This window comes from Aulonocara sp. 'chitande type north' Nkhata Bay, linkage group LG20, assembly GCF_057382095.1.
Source record: "Aulonocara sp. 'chitande type north' Nkhata Bay isolate Kocher_YH1m ecotype deep benthic linkage group LG20, A_spYH_male_GT1.1, whole genome shotgun sequence".
Taxonomy (NCBI): Eukaryota; Metazoa; Chordata; class Actinopteri; order Cichliformes; family Cichlidae; genus Aulonocara; species Aulonocara sp. 'chitande type north' Nkhata Bay.
In genome coordinates, this window is record NC_141363.1 from 8,561,178 (window position 1) to 8,574,770 (window position 13,593).

The 13,593-nt window shown below is 40.0% G+C and overlaps 2 protein-coding genes across 3 annotated transcripts in view; both read right to left on the bottom strand.

The window, feature by feature from the left end:
* prkar2aa (protein kinase, cAMP-dependent, regulatory, type II, alpha A) overlaps positions 1-1,925 on the bottom strand; it is a 45,807-nt gene extending 43,882 nt beyond the window's left edge. Inside the window, exons 1-2 of the mRNA XM_086276242.1 lie at positions 1,214-1,925; positions 144-415 (exon numbers count right to left, since the gene is read on the bottom strand). Coding sequence (XP_086132368.1) covers positions 144-390 — 247 coding nt within the window. The 5' untranslated portion in view covers positions 391-415; positions 1,214-1,925. The remainder of the gene's footprint in view (positions 1-143; positions 416-1,213) is intronic.
* A 3,276-nt stretch (positions 1,926-5,201) lies between these two features.
* mgll (monoglyceride lipase) overlaps positions 5,202-13,593 on the bottom strand; it is a 44,656-nt gene continuing 36,264 nt past the window's right edge. For both annotated transcript variants that reach the window (XM_086276244.1, XM_086276243.1), the window contains one exon: positions 5,202-11,876. In XM_086276244.1, coding sequence (XP_086132370.1) covers positions 11,745-11,876 — 132 coding nt within the window. In that variant the 3' untranslated portion in view covers positions 5,202-11,744. The remainder of the gene's footprint in view (positions 11,877-13,593) is intronic.

The following is a 13,593-nucleotide window of genomic DNA, read 5'->3' on the forward strand; positions in this document are numbered from 1 at the left end:
TATCAGTGACAAGTCTTTGGGCCTCACCTTCACTTGCTCTTTCCCTAACAAAATCAAACAATCACTCATTGTGTCCCATTTCACTCACACAAGCACCTGCACCACAACAGCTGACAATCTCAACAACAAAAAGATCAACCTACGTTCAAAGTCGGAGTCATCATCTTCATCATCCTCTCCATTGGACTCTGTTTGCATCGGCTCCCCGTCAAACATCACTCCTTTTCCCGTCTTGCCACCTGTGCTGGCCCCATCCTGACTTCTGGTGTCCCGCAAACGGGTAAAGTATTGTACGGCAAAATCCACCAGGTCTGACGGCCTTTGTCGGAGCACCTCCACAGTGTAGCCCTGCAGCAGTTCTGTCAACCCAACCGGTATCTCAATACTCATGGCTGTGTGTGGCTTGATGTACTATCTAAAAGAGAAGAGAATATTTGTCACAACTGATCTTGGTACAGAATCATAATTGTGTTTAAGTGCAGGGCTGTGCTGTTGCCTATTTGCTGATTTACACAGCTGTGGCTTACTATAGACTACTATAAATGTGTGCATGACTTGTGAATGCTAAGTGACTGATGAAACCTATACAAATGAGAAAACTGATTAACTGAGTAGTTTGACAGCTACAGTCATTTATAACCAAGATAGTGTAATGTCATGTGAACTCTGCATGACATTGACAAGTTTATCTTTGGTTCAGCTCAGGAACACACAGTTCCCACAGCTGCACGTAATAGATATGAGCCTTGTGTTTTGTAAAGGGGCGATAAAAGCTGGGTTTCACTACTATTCAGGTTTCGTGTCGTCAGAAGCTGAGCTGTCAATCTGAGTGGGTAGCCGGCAGGAATTAGCTAGCAAAGCGGCTAAAAAGCTCCCACTCATGACAACTAGCTGGTACACGGTGCTGTTCAAGCCACACATCCAACTTGTCTAAACTCCTCTATTTAACTGAGCCTTAGTTAAGACGGAACGAGTGAAGAAAGCGTAGTCGAGATGTGTTTCAAGCACATTTTCACTTTCGAACCATTCAATTAGCTGTCGTGCTAGCTACTAAGCCACCTTCAAGGAAGCCTGTGCAGCTAGCTAACATTTGTAGTATGGCGTACTGGTTGTAGGTGCTAAGCCGCAGAAGAGTAGAAGACTTGATAGCAGTGCAAGCAGTGCAAGTTGTACAGGTTAAGCCATTTGTCAAGCTAACTTATGAGTCACTTACGTGCGATTCAGTCTCACCGGCTAAACTAGCCAGTCCCCTCCTTCCTGGTGTCTTCCTTGTTCGCTCTTATTTCGCGTCTTCTTTTAGCCAGTCTCTCTGCCAGTGTATGATCCGTATCCCTCCACAGAACACACTTGTCGAACGAAAAGCCAGCAATTTTACGTTACCGTCTCCTAACCTATCTAACCTTTGTGGGGGGTATTTCCCGTGCAAACCAACTGTATAGGGATGCTGGCTATTAAGTTGATAGGAGGGGAGTTTAAAAAAAAAAAGGAAAAGAAAGAAAGAAAAAAAACACTCGACTTCACCGTCGCAGCCAACAGCGTCCACGCACTTTGTGAGGGAGGGACTTGCTGTGGCAATAAGGCAAGAGCTAGCTAGCTAGCAGGCTAACTGGCTGAATTGCTAACTAGCAATTGCTTGTTTTCTTTTGGGAACTGTCGCCACTCTCCGCAAGACACCAAGTCAGCTGCTGCAGCCAGGTGACAGAGCCTAACCTAGTTGTTCGCAACGTTATGCCACGCCGCCGTTAATTACAACGCAAAGTACCCGCGAAAATACTGTTTAAAACGTTACTGTAGTAGCAGCACTGCTAATGACAGCACGAGAACCCAGCAAAATTAAACGAAACACGTTTCCTCCCTCCCGGCGAGGCAATCCACGGCTCTACACGCACGAATGAACCACTGGCTCCGGAAAGCATGAGGAGGCGTGGTTACACAGTGAGCAGAGAGCGTTTGACGTAGAGTGACAGAAAACAGGGCCAATTAAAATAAAAAATTCCAATACCACAGCCAATTACATACAGCTCTTGGATTAGACGCGGTAGAGAAGGCAGAACCATATTTGTACAGTCACAAGAGGACCACACCTACAGAAGTGGCCTTGACAATTTGGTAAAGATGTGTGTGTGTGTAATAATTTAAACATTCTTTATATATGTAGACGCTGCTGAATGTGAATATCTGCCTTTGTCCAGCTGCCAATGAGGTGTCTCTGAGAATTATCATTATAGTTATGAGGACAATGGTCAATTTTGTTTCACTGTAACCCAAGTAACACACATTTTCCTGACAAATTAATTGCTGAAATGGGATGATATCAAATAGTAAACTGTATAAAAAGCTGCAACAAAAAACCTTTCTTGAACGGCCTTAACCTCGTTGGTGTTCACATGCTCTCATCACTTTCTAATTTTCGTCCTTAACCTGGTATCTTTTATCCTTTCCTTCTTTCCAGACTCTCTGGGCTTTCATAGATATGTTCAGATTAGGCAACAGTCTCTGCTATCACCCTCTGAGCCAATACATCAAATCTTCATGTAACCTTCTGAATATCATCTCCTTAAATGCACCAGTCTATATTTACTTCTATTTTCATACACAGAGCTCTACTGAATTAGGGTACTACTGAAGGTTGCTGTTTCCCTTTTCATATTCCTGCCTTTGTTTACTTTGTTTTACTGCAGATCTTCGGGAGTCCACCCCCTGCAGAAATTAACCTGTCATGGTGCAGTGGGGTCACTGAGGGTGGATCTGAAGTATTCTGAGAGTATTGCTCAGGACCATTACAGCCCATGTCGCATCTCTTCTTCCATTTCTATTTCTCAGCTGTCACCAAGGTAAATCCGTTGCCATGGCCACAATGAGCCCGGATTTAATTCCTTGAACCGATTTCTGATTGGCTCAGGTCTTTGTTTCCAACAAACGGGAAAGTCTACCTCCAGGCTCCCCCTGCTGGAAGAATGAACTCCATAAAACAAGTAAAACGTTTATATATAAAAAAATATACCTCCACATTGTCATTGAACAGGTTAGATTGTGGAAAACGATACACTGTGGAAATTAGTTATTGTTAACCCAACTTCCCTATCCCTTATCCTGAGAACTCACCTATGTATAATTTGTATATATAAAATGGCCCAGGGTTAGATTGTGTATTTCCTTACTCTCATTCCCCTTATTGTATCTGTAATATGCAACTGAATTTCCCGGAGGAACCTACCCGAGGGATTAATAAAGTTTCATCTATCTATCTATCTATCTATCTATCTATCTATCTATCTATATCTTATCATGGTGGTATAATATACAGATTTAGAGTGTGGATTCTGGCCATGGTTTTCCTGGAAGTATCATCCTTTGAGAGTTACTGCTAATGTGGTCCTGACAAACTCTAAAAATGTCTCAAGGAGAGCTACTAACCTATTTACTGGGTAAAGAGGAGGAGGAAAAGCAGAGAAAACAGGGAACCAGAAGAAAATTGGACAGCTTTTGTATTTTTCCTTTCCAAACACTTGAGTCTTGGACTTCAGACATACAGTAACTTTGATGGATGAGGAGGAGAGAAGAGTGATGATAGGTCCCATCTGATTTGCTTCCATTGATGTGCTTTGCGTGGCTTATTATGCTTCTAGCAAACTTTGTGTCACCTGTGCATTAAGACAAATAAACTCGAAGAATGTTAAATGACTCTACGGCTGTACTTTACATGGCAAAAATCTTTCAGCAGAAAAAAAATGGTAAAGGAGGAAAGCCAAAACAATTATACATAAGTGATGTTTTCATGTTGCCACTCTAAGAATACAGTTAAATTTATTAAACAAGGTGTTGTGTTTTGTTACCAAAAGGACACTCAAGAAAGGGCTCAAAGATTTTAATGTGAACATTGCCAGCAGAAAAACTCAGAATGATGCAGAATGAAATTCAAAAATATTTCTATCAAGTTTAGTCTCTTCCATTGGATAAATCTGCAATGATCTGCCTGCAGATTGTTCATTCACAAGTCTGAGTATCAAACCAGATCAGAAAGGAGATTTCTAAAGTAGTTAAGACAGACTAACAAATCAAACCTCCCCCAGACTGATTAATCTGAAGCTCCAAACAAAATCCATGTCCAGATGTCTAAAAAACTTGACTCCCAGGGTTGATGCTGAAACACTCCCCAGACTCTGCTCTCCAAATGTTCACTCCACCTGCTGGTAGTCCTTGGAGATGGGCTCAGGGCTGGCTTCCTCCCAAAACAATCAGCTGACTCTTCAGGAATGAATCTAAGGCAGTGAGGTACAGGCAAAGCTAAATAGGACTGGAATTTTAAATGCTAGCAGCAGTGTAGTGCAACAGTCTGGCAGTGAATGATAAGCAGAGCTGGTTTTAAGTACTGTAGATGAGGGTGATGAAGGTAACGAGTGACAGGTGTATCATTAGAGTTTAGGTGGCCATGCCTACTCCTGAGAGGAAGTAAGAAGAGTTATTATGCACATACACACACGCACACGCTGAGGCTAGGGAGAGGTAGACAGAGCAGTAGCAGAGAGACAGAGAGAAAGGTTGGTCAGCACTTGGAAGACAAGACGGCACTTAACACAAGGACCTTAGCTTGTGGAAAAGATGTCAGAGTACATTCATGCTCCAAGACTGAAAAAAACCCTAGAAATCTCACACCAGTCCTCGGTTCATTCATGCTTTGCATGTGTGTGTACCAGTTCCAGTACCACATTCATATAACCAAGCCTGTCTTCAGTGAATTGTATGAGCCAGTACTGCCACCTACTGCCTGATGCGTACTTTTCAGCCTGGCAAACAAATGCTGATTTTTTTTCTCCCAAGGTAAGTCTTTAGTTTTGCTCATGAAACACTACTAAAATCAGGTCGACCAAGCCTACTGACCTGTGTCACACCTCACTTAACCCTGCAATATGTATTACTGTGTAAAAAATCTACTTTCCAAGCTTCATTTCACCTGAAGTAGGAGCTGAATCCAAATGTTTTTTCTTTGTTTACACTCTTTGAGAAATTTGAAAAATTCTCACATGTGATACTCTGTTCTTTTTATGACCTTAATCGTGACCTTAAATGTTAAGGTCATGAGCTACATGTGATTTCAAAATAAAATAATAACAATGAAGATGACTGATAACCTCCCCTCTTTACGCATACCCAGCCACATAACAGAATTGAGACAGCAGTAAGTCCAGCCAGCCAGCCTGTTCAGTTAAACAGTCATTTATTCTGTAAGAGAGTATGGACATTATCAACAGTCTAGTAACAAATAAGTTGCCATTCAGCCATTCAGAAGTATTTCCATTATTACATATTATATACAATTTTGTGCCAGATTTGAAGTAAAATGTCAAATGCTGACACTCAACCTATGATGTGACTATAATGCATCAGTGCGAAGTATGAGAAGTATAGGACGATGTTAAATGAAAGTGTGCACTACGGTCTTTAGAGGTGTAGAAAATGTTTAAAAACTGGCATATTTTTCACATCAACACTGTTAACATAAAGTACATCCAGTACTACATAAACTGAGAAAAAAAATTTAATAAGGAAGACTCAATAAAGTTTTGTCATAAAAAAACAAAACAAATCCTTTTTTTTGTAGGTTGTGGTGTATGGTCTCTAAACACTAACCATTTGATTGATTTGACATTGCAAATGCACGATTACGAAGATGACGTTAGGGTTTGTGTTTACAATTTTGTCCGCAGTGCCAAAATTCCTCAGCTTATCAAGATGTCGAGCTTTTCCTACCAAGAAGGCTACCGTGCCACCCTTAAAAATCAAAATGAAATACTGACACAAACACAGATTAAAGTAAATGTTGGACTCTCTAAGACAGACGACATAACTGTGAGACTTTCTAGAGTTATAATTTTAACCTCACAGCACTTAAATAATGTAGGCGTTCAATACACAGCGGTCAGAATGGAAAAATCTGCATGTTATTTCTGTTGTTTTACAAACCCTCGTATCATTATTATTGTTATTATTATTATGTGATTGATTGAACTTCCTGTTTTTTCTGTTGAGTCCCACTGGGAGCAAAAGAAATAACTTTAAGACAACCCAGCAACACTGTTGCCATATTAGCAAGCCAAATGCATCAATTTTTGTGTTAAATATTGCATTTCTCTAAATGGCTTAGACAAAACAGGTCTTTAAAGAATCTGGGAGGTATTTATGTGCTGTAGCTGAGCCTGTACTGAAAGACTCGGAAACAGTTTTCAACCCCAACCTGCTTAGACCTACGATAAAGACAGAAATTTAGACAGACATCAGTGAAAACAGACAGACAGGAAGACGATAAGCAGAAAGACACAATTACTCAACCAGGAACGGAAACAGACGTGACCACACACACTCACACACACGCACTCAGAAAAGAGTAAACAGAGAAACAGATGCTTCAAGTGCAGAAAACACTCACAGACTCACAAGTGAGCATAAAACCACATTCATTAGCATAATAAGGCACAGACAACAACCAGAATACAATTCAAAAATAAATGTACAAAAGTTATTGTCACAAAAATCTCTTCAATTATATGAAATTAAAAATTTCCCCAAATTGATTAGAGTTGCTTTTTTATCTGCTTGAAAACCTGATAACTGTTTTTTTTTTCTTTCAGTAGTTTGCGTGGTGTATAAATTGCAGGTGTTACGTAAATGTTTTGCACTCATGTTTATTTCACCTTAGATAAAGATCAAAATGAGAAAACAACTTCCTGAAAATCTAATTTGATAAAGAAGTACAAGGCAACAAACCTTTAGCAGTAACACCCTTTGGTTGTTAATCATTTTTTAAAATATATATATATATTTTAAAAAGAACAAAAAAAAAAGTCAAATTAAAATCTGGAAGTTTAAACAAAAATCTTTGACAAAGACAGTGTGTGACGTTTTTCAAGACATGAACTTCAGTAGACAGAGTCTTTTCAGAAACACTGCCATACATTTTCTGGGTTGCTTAACTGTACAAACATACAACCGTCAACCAGTTTCCATAACAACAAAAGTGTTATGAAGTCTTGAATAGATGGGAAACTCAATGAGCGATTGGATTGTGGTATAAAAAAAGTGCCTTGTCGTGATGTGTTATCAGTACTTTGATGCCTATACATTAAATGAATTTCTATAAATACAAGATAAATAAAAGATATGTAAAATACAATGTAGTCTTCATTTCTTCATTAGCATTTCTATGTACAGAGTATTACAATTGTGTTCAGCAACCAAGCAGCGTGACGGCTGGAAACAAATCAAGTTTGTCAAAACTGTCGGTTAGAACAGCAAGATTTGAGCTGGGGCGTTGCTCCAAAACACAGTTATGACGATTCAAACATTTAAAGGTTTACGTGTTAACAACCTGGAGCATCTGTTTTTGTTTCTACACACATGATTACGACAATAAGATAAAACCGTTTTCCTGGATTTACATTCACTTTGGAAGACGACCCCTTCAATTCTTGCTGCTTTCTTCAGCATTCACTCCAGAGCCCCATTCATGCGAACTGAATCTTTCAAGTGCACTTTAATCTTATAAAACTACATAAAGACTGGCCTTTGCACCTCAGGCTTATTAGCATAAAACAGCTCTTCTCTTAGAAACAGTCATACAGTCGAAATAAAAAAATGACAAACATTAAACTGAAGTGGCCTAATTACATCACCCTGTAGGCCAGCTGTGACACATTTCTTTATGAAAGCTGCAGCCAAATTAGATTGAGTGGTTTCCTGCCCTCATTCTTTTCTCTACTTTAATTTCAACTTCCTAAGCCTAAAAACTGAAGGACCTTAACAGTCAAGTGGATTATCATTTATTAATAGAGTAATATATGTGCACATTTATGGCATTCCTTCTCTCACTCCATGCTTGTAAGGATACATATCAGGGAAAAGGGAGCATGTGATGGCTTACAAGCCTTCACAAGATGTAAAGACAATATAAGGGGACTACACTTTATTAAGAAAGGACTAAAATCCAGTGAAAAGGTTTTGCTTCCATAGGGAAAATGCACAAACCTATGTGATAAAAGGCCTTGTTATGTCTTCGAAATCATTCAATGGGAATAGTATGTTTTTGGACCAAACAGCAGACTAGACAGTCTTTTTTTTTTTTCCAAATTCACTGAGTGTGCGCAGCTCTTATTATTCACTGTGAGCTGATGATGCTAATTATTTGCTCTCTTATCTCAGTGCTCACACAAAAGGGAATCCTCAGAGCAGCAAATGGACAACCGGCCCTGAAAGCACACAAACGTCTGGCACACTTCCTGTAGCATTAATGAATCCACATTTTTACTCTGAAAAAAAACCCAAAAAAACAGTGCTGCCATGGTTACTGACAGCTTCTCTCCTCTCCTTTTTCTTTCTCTTCCCCTCTCACCATATCTCCATCTCTCTCCACCCCCGTAGCCAGCGACAGCAGTATTATGCACTCATGTAGTCTGACAGGTACAGCTTTTTGAAATTACGCAGGATCCTGCGAGGCTGAAACAATCGCGCTGATGCGTTGCAGCAGGGGTGCTATTATGAGTTTGAATAAAACTGGGACCGCGCGACACTTGTGTGCGCTGTTCCTGCTGCAGCCTAATCAGGAGCAGATTGTGTTTGAAGGGCTGGTGATAAAAACCCCTGCAGTTCAGTTGAGGTTAAGGGTCTGACTCCCATCGGGACTGATGAATACATTTACATCTCCATCTATGTCTGCACCCGCTGCAAAGTAATCCAATATTTGTTCTGGCAAAGTATTTTTTGACGTCTGTAAAAATAGAGAAGAGGATGCACTTACATCCTGAAGTTCCTTCTATTTATTCCCTCTTCTACACTGATTTGTTTGCTTTCATGTCTCATGTTGTATTTTGTATTCAATGCTATTTTTTTCACATTATGGAAAGCACTCTGCCGATAACGATTAATTATTTTATTTTCTAATGCAACTCGATAATACAGCTGACGCAGTTCAGTCTGAAAACACCAGGAAAGATGTTAATAGAAGAAGAAGCCACATCAACGTTTGTAAGTAAGCGACTTCAGGTCACATTTAAAGTTAAAGTATGTGTCACGCTTGACTTATTTCAAAGCAGGTGGGCAAAAAGCTCTTAAAGATATCAGACCTGGAAGTCAAACTACTGACCTTATGATAACCTCTCCTTCCCACAACCCCCTCCCAAAAAAAAAACACATGGTCTACTGCCTAAGCCAGTCCTGATAATAGAGCCTTTTCCCTCATCATCAGTCATTTTATGTAATCTTTTCATACTGGGAGCAAAACAACGTCAGACTAAAATTCTTTAATATGACATTTTAAATTGCTCCTTCTGATTGTTTTGCTGCGATGTAAAAGTCTTTCTTGTTGGTTAATGTTGCAGAAACCCATTTTCTGATTTAAAGCACACCAGCTCACCTAAAGAAGAAGCTGAAGAAAGAAAAAAGATTTAATGGCCCCTTCCTCCCACCTACATCTAGCACCCTTGGTCTCAGCCATATGGTCCAAGAATCAGAAAAAAAGAATAAAAATTGTATCTGAACACTTTACAATATAACCTGTTGCAGCTCTGATAATTGGCCACTAGGGACAGTGTGGGTGGCTGAGGGTACACAATGTTTGAGTATGTAGTAGAACAAAGGCTTGCATGATGGATTGAACAAAGAGCACCGGTTACTGTGGCTAAAAAATAAACAAACAAACAAACAAAGAAAAAATAGTATGGGTGAGACAAGGCGGGGTGAAGGGAAGAGACATAAAGACAGAGAGGCCAGAAATTGCTCTCATTCTGTCAGTCTTTTCGTGGTCACCGTGGTGACAACACATGTCAAAAAGAAAAAAAGGACTCTTCTGCCACACTGCTGCTGCTATGACTAAACAAGAGTAACCGTGGTTACAGCAGCAAGCTTCCCCCTTCACTATGTGCATGAGTCTCTTTGAACTCCGGGTAATACCGAAAAAAGAAAAAAAAAGAAAACAGGCTGGCCAGTTGAATCTCTATCAAAGAACTGCTTACTGGATGTGTTCACCACAGAACGAGTCACTAAAAGCGGTATCACGGATGTCTGGTGTCAAAAATTAAGCACCACAAAAGACCCTAATTGCTTTCCAAGTTGTGAGCGGTGCACGTTTAATAATCTGAAACCTCATTGTGCTTGACGAACACGTAAAAGCTAAGTGTATGTGACCAGTAATTACAGTCTACACGACACTATCAAATAGGTAGTTCAGAGCGTGTCTGTCTAGTTTATAATTACTGACAAACCACAAATGTAGGCTGCTTTGACATTATTGCTGTGGTTCAGCTGAAAACCCACATCGAGCAAGAGCTGATTTTAAATGCTAACCCTTTGAACGGCCCCTTGTCCTCACCTTTGATGTCCCTATACTTTAAGAACATCAAAGGTTAGTTTTACAGAACAAGATTAAAAAAAAACGAAGCCAGACTGGCTGCTTCCTGGAATAAAGTCATGTCATGTTCCCCTTTCACTTTATAGCTGGCCCTCTAAGTTTGCAGCCTGAACTTAATCAATCAAGGCTTGGCCTCAGTGAACAACTGACAGTGAGCTCGACTACGGCCATAAAGGTCAGAGAACACTTCACCTTTGACCTCCCACCTGCAGAGCGATTCAAAGCAGTTTCATCTGAATAATTTAGCCCCATCTTACACTCTTGACTAGGATCGCATACATAGCACCTATATGGAAAACTATTTTAATAATCGGTCACTCAGTTAGGCAGATAAGAAGTACTTATATCGTCATTAGGACAAAATTTATGAAGCTAGATCATCATCTGGATTTAGACTGACTACAGTACCTTATCCTCATATGATGTATCACTGTCAACCATCTGTCTTTAGGCTAACCATCTGTCCTCAGATCAAGCAAAGAGGAAGTCAGGAGAAGACTATTACATATAGAGTGCTTTCAGTATATGCTTCTGATCAGCTCTATAAAAGCTGCCTTTATCAGAAATGTGATATTACAAAACAGCGCAGTCAGTGAGGAGGCAGGAGAGGAAGAGGAGATGGGATAAGGTCAGAGAGTATGGTGGAGTAAACTAAGGAGACTTTAAGATGGCTATTCAGTGTCGCTAAATGATATGTTATCTATTAAGTATTCATGCATCCCTGAACCGACAACAGCTCCAAAGGTGCCAACCTCCTTCTGTTCCTGACCTCTAACCCAGTCTGTTAATGGTAGTTGAGGCAGAAAGAAATGCTTCTGTATTCTGCTGCCTCTGTTATTAATATTTAAAAGATCTGGCCTGTTTATAAAATGAGAAAATGAAAGGCCATACCCATTATTGCACTTCGAACCCTTGCTTTTAGGGAGTAAAGTTTGTGACAGTCTTTACTCTCTAAAAGCTGCACACGAGCAGTTCAGTGGAGATGATGTGAAGCATATAAACACATGAGGCACATCCCTGATCAGAAATTTTGCCATGATGCTGACCATTGCTACAGAGTATTTACAATAAGAACTGACCCTATTGCCCAATTTATATCAGTGGCCTGATGTACAGATAGGAGGAAGAGTGTGTGTGTTTTTTTTTTTTTACAGTAGCCCAGAGGATTTGCTAATAAACCTGTTATACAGAGACTATAATGTCCATCAGTATGCCCAAATAACTCCCAGACAGGAAAGTGCAGTAGTATTATTACGCCTGACGCACTACAGGAACGTGAGCAGGCATTTTATGACGAGATTGGCAGTTTCCTCAGAGCTTCAACAGAGGTGTGCAGGCCATACATTTAGGAGCCTTGCGCTTCCTGCGATGTTGCAGCTGGGATGTGCTCTGTGATCCAGGTGGTCAGCTCCTTTAGCACGGACTCAGCCACCTCAGGGAGGTCATGGTGAAGAGCGTGGTAGCCTCCTTCGTAGATCTGGGATAACATTTAGAAATGATAAGAAACGATCAGAGGGATGTATGTAAAACCATTTCATTTTTGTTCTACAATGCTTTTTAACAACTTGCAGTGTGTTCAAAGTTGCAACGGGTTCTTCCTGCTTTGCCAAACCTACAGGGATTTAATACAAAAGTCATTTGATCACACCAAACATTTTGCTGTGATCAAATGACTTCCGTTTACAGCTTGAACTAACGTGGAAAGCCCCTGCATTTGGTCCAATTATTACTTTGATAAAACATGTGATAAAGAAGCATCTGAGCCTCACAAGCACCACTTGATTTTCTGCTCCCTGCACTATCTGTCTCACTGTGCTGCACGAAAACAGAACATTCGTTATATCTGATTTCACTTCTCATGTGTCTCATTCTCATGTCTCTTGTTCATCCTCTTTTTAACCTCCATGTGATGAACCATGTGACAACATAGTGTGTGAAACTTCCCTCTTTACAAATACCAGTGTTGAAGCTCTTGGGATTTAAGAGGTTTAAGCTGCATTTCATAATGTAATACAGGTATAGGCATGTGTTGCATCACATCACTGTAAAATGCTTCACAGCATTGTGTAAAATCCCTGACTGTAAAGTCAAGGCTTTGTATATTTTTCCTTTAGTTTGCCACCCATCTCTATGTTATATTTTAATAACAACGAGTTTTAATGACGGACAGTCTCTGTATTAATCAAACACAAAGACCTCAGCTTTGTAATCTCGAATCATCATTTTTAAAGTGTCAGAAGACACCTTTAATGCTGGAGGCAACGTTATTCACCATATTTATGCACTGTGTCACGTTCAGTTGTTGCACTTTATAAACGCTCATCTGAAACTTTATTAACGCAAATATTTAAACATATCAGTGTATTTAGACATATAGACCTGCTGAAATTCAGGCCAACCATCAAAATGGGGAAGAAACATAATTTAAATGACTTTGAACGTGGCATGGCGTTTGGTGTATTTGGAGTATTTCAGAAACTGCTAATCTACTGGGATTTTCCTGGACACTGTCAGATGTCACGGTAATGGTCACACTGCTTTGAACTGACAAGAAGGCAACAATAAGTCAAATAACCAACTAACCAAGATATGCATAACAATTTCTCTCAGTGCACAATAGATTGAACCTACAAGCAGCAGAAGACCACCCCAGTCCTGTCAGCTAAGAACAGAAAACTGAGTCTGTGTTTCACACCTGCTCACCAAAATTGGATATCAAAAGACCAGAAATTGTGTTGTTTGGTCTGATGACTCTCGATTTCAGCTTCAACGTTGAGATAGTAGGGAGAGAATTTGGCATAAACAACATTCAGTTCAACTCAACTCAATTCAATTTTATTTTATTTCTACAGCACCATTAAAGCATGAAGCAGTCCTGCTTCGTGCTAATAGTTTAGTGTGTTGCTGGTGGTGTAATTGGGCTCCTTAGTGCCAACTGAGCATTGTACCCAGCGTGTACTGTTGCTGACCACCACCATCCAACCATCCATCTTCTGATGGCTGCTTCCAGCATGGCATGTTTTATTCATATCATGTCAAACTGGTGTATTGAACATGACAATGAGTCAACAAATCTTCACCAACTATGTGATGCTAATCTATCAATATGAATCTAAATCTTAGAGGAATGTTTCCAACACCTTGTTGAACCTAAGGCAGTTCTACAGATACAGTTTTCTGTAAATTAACCATAC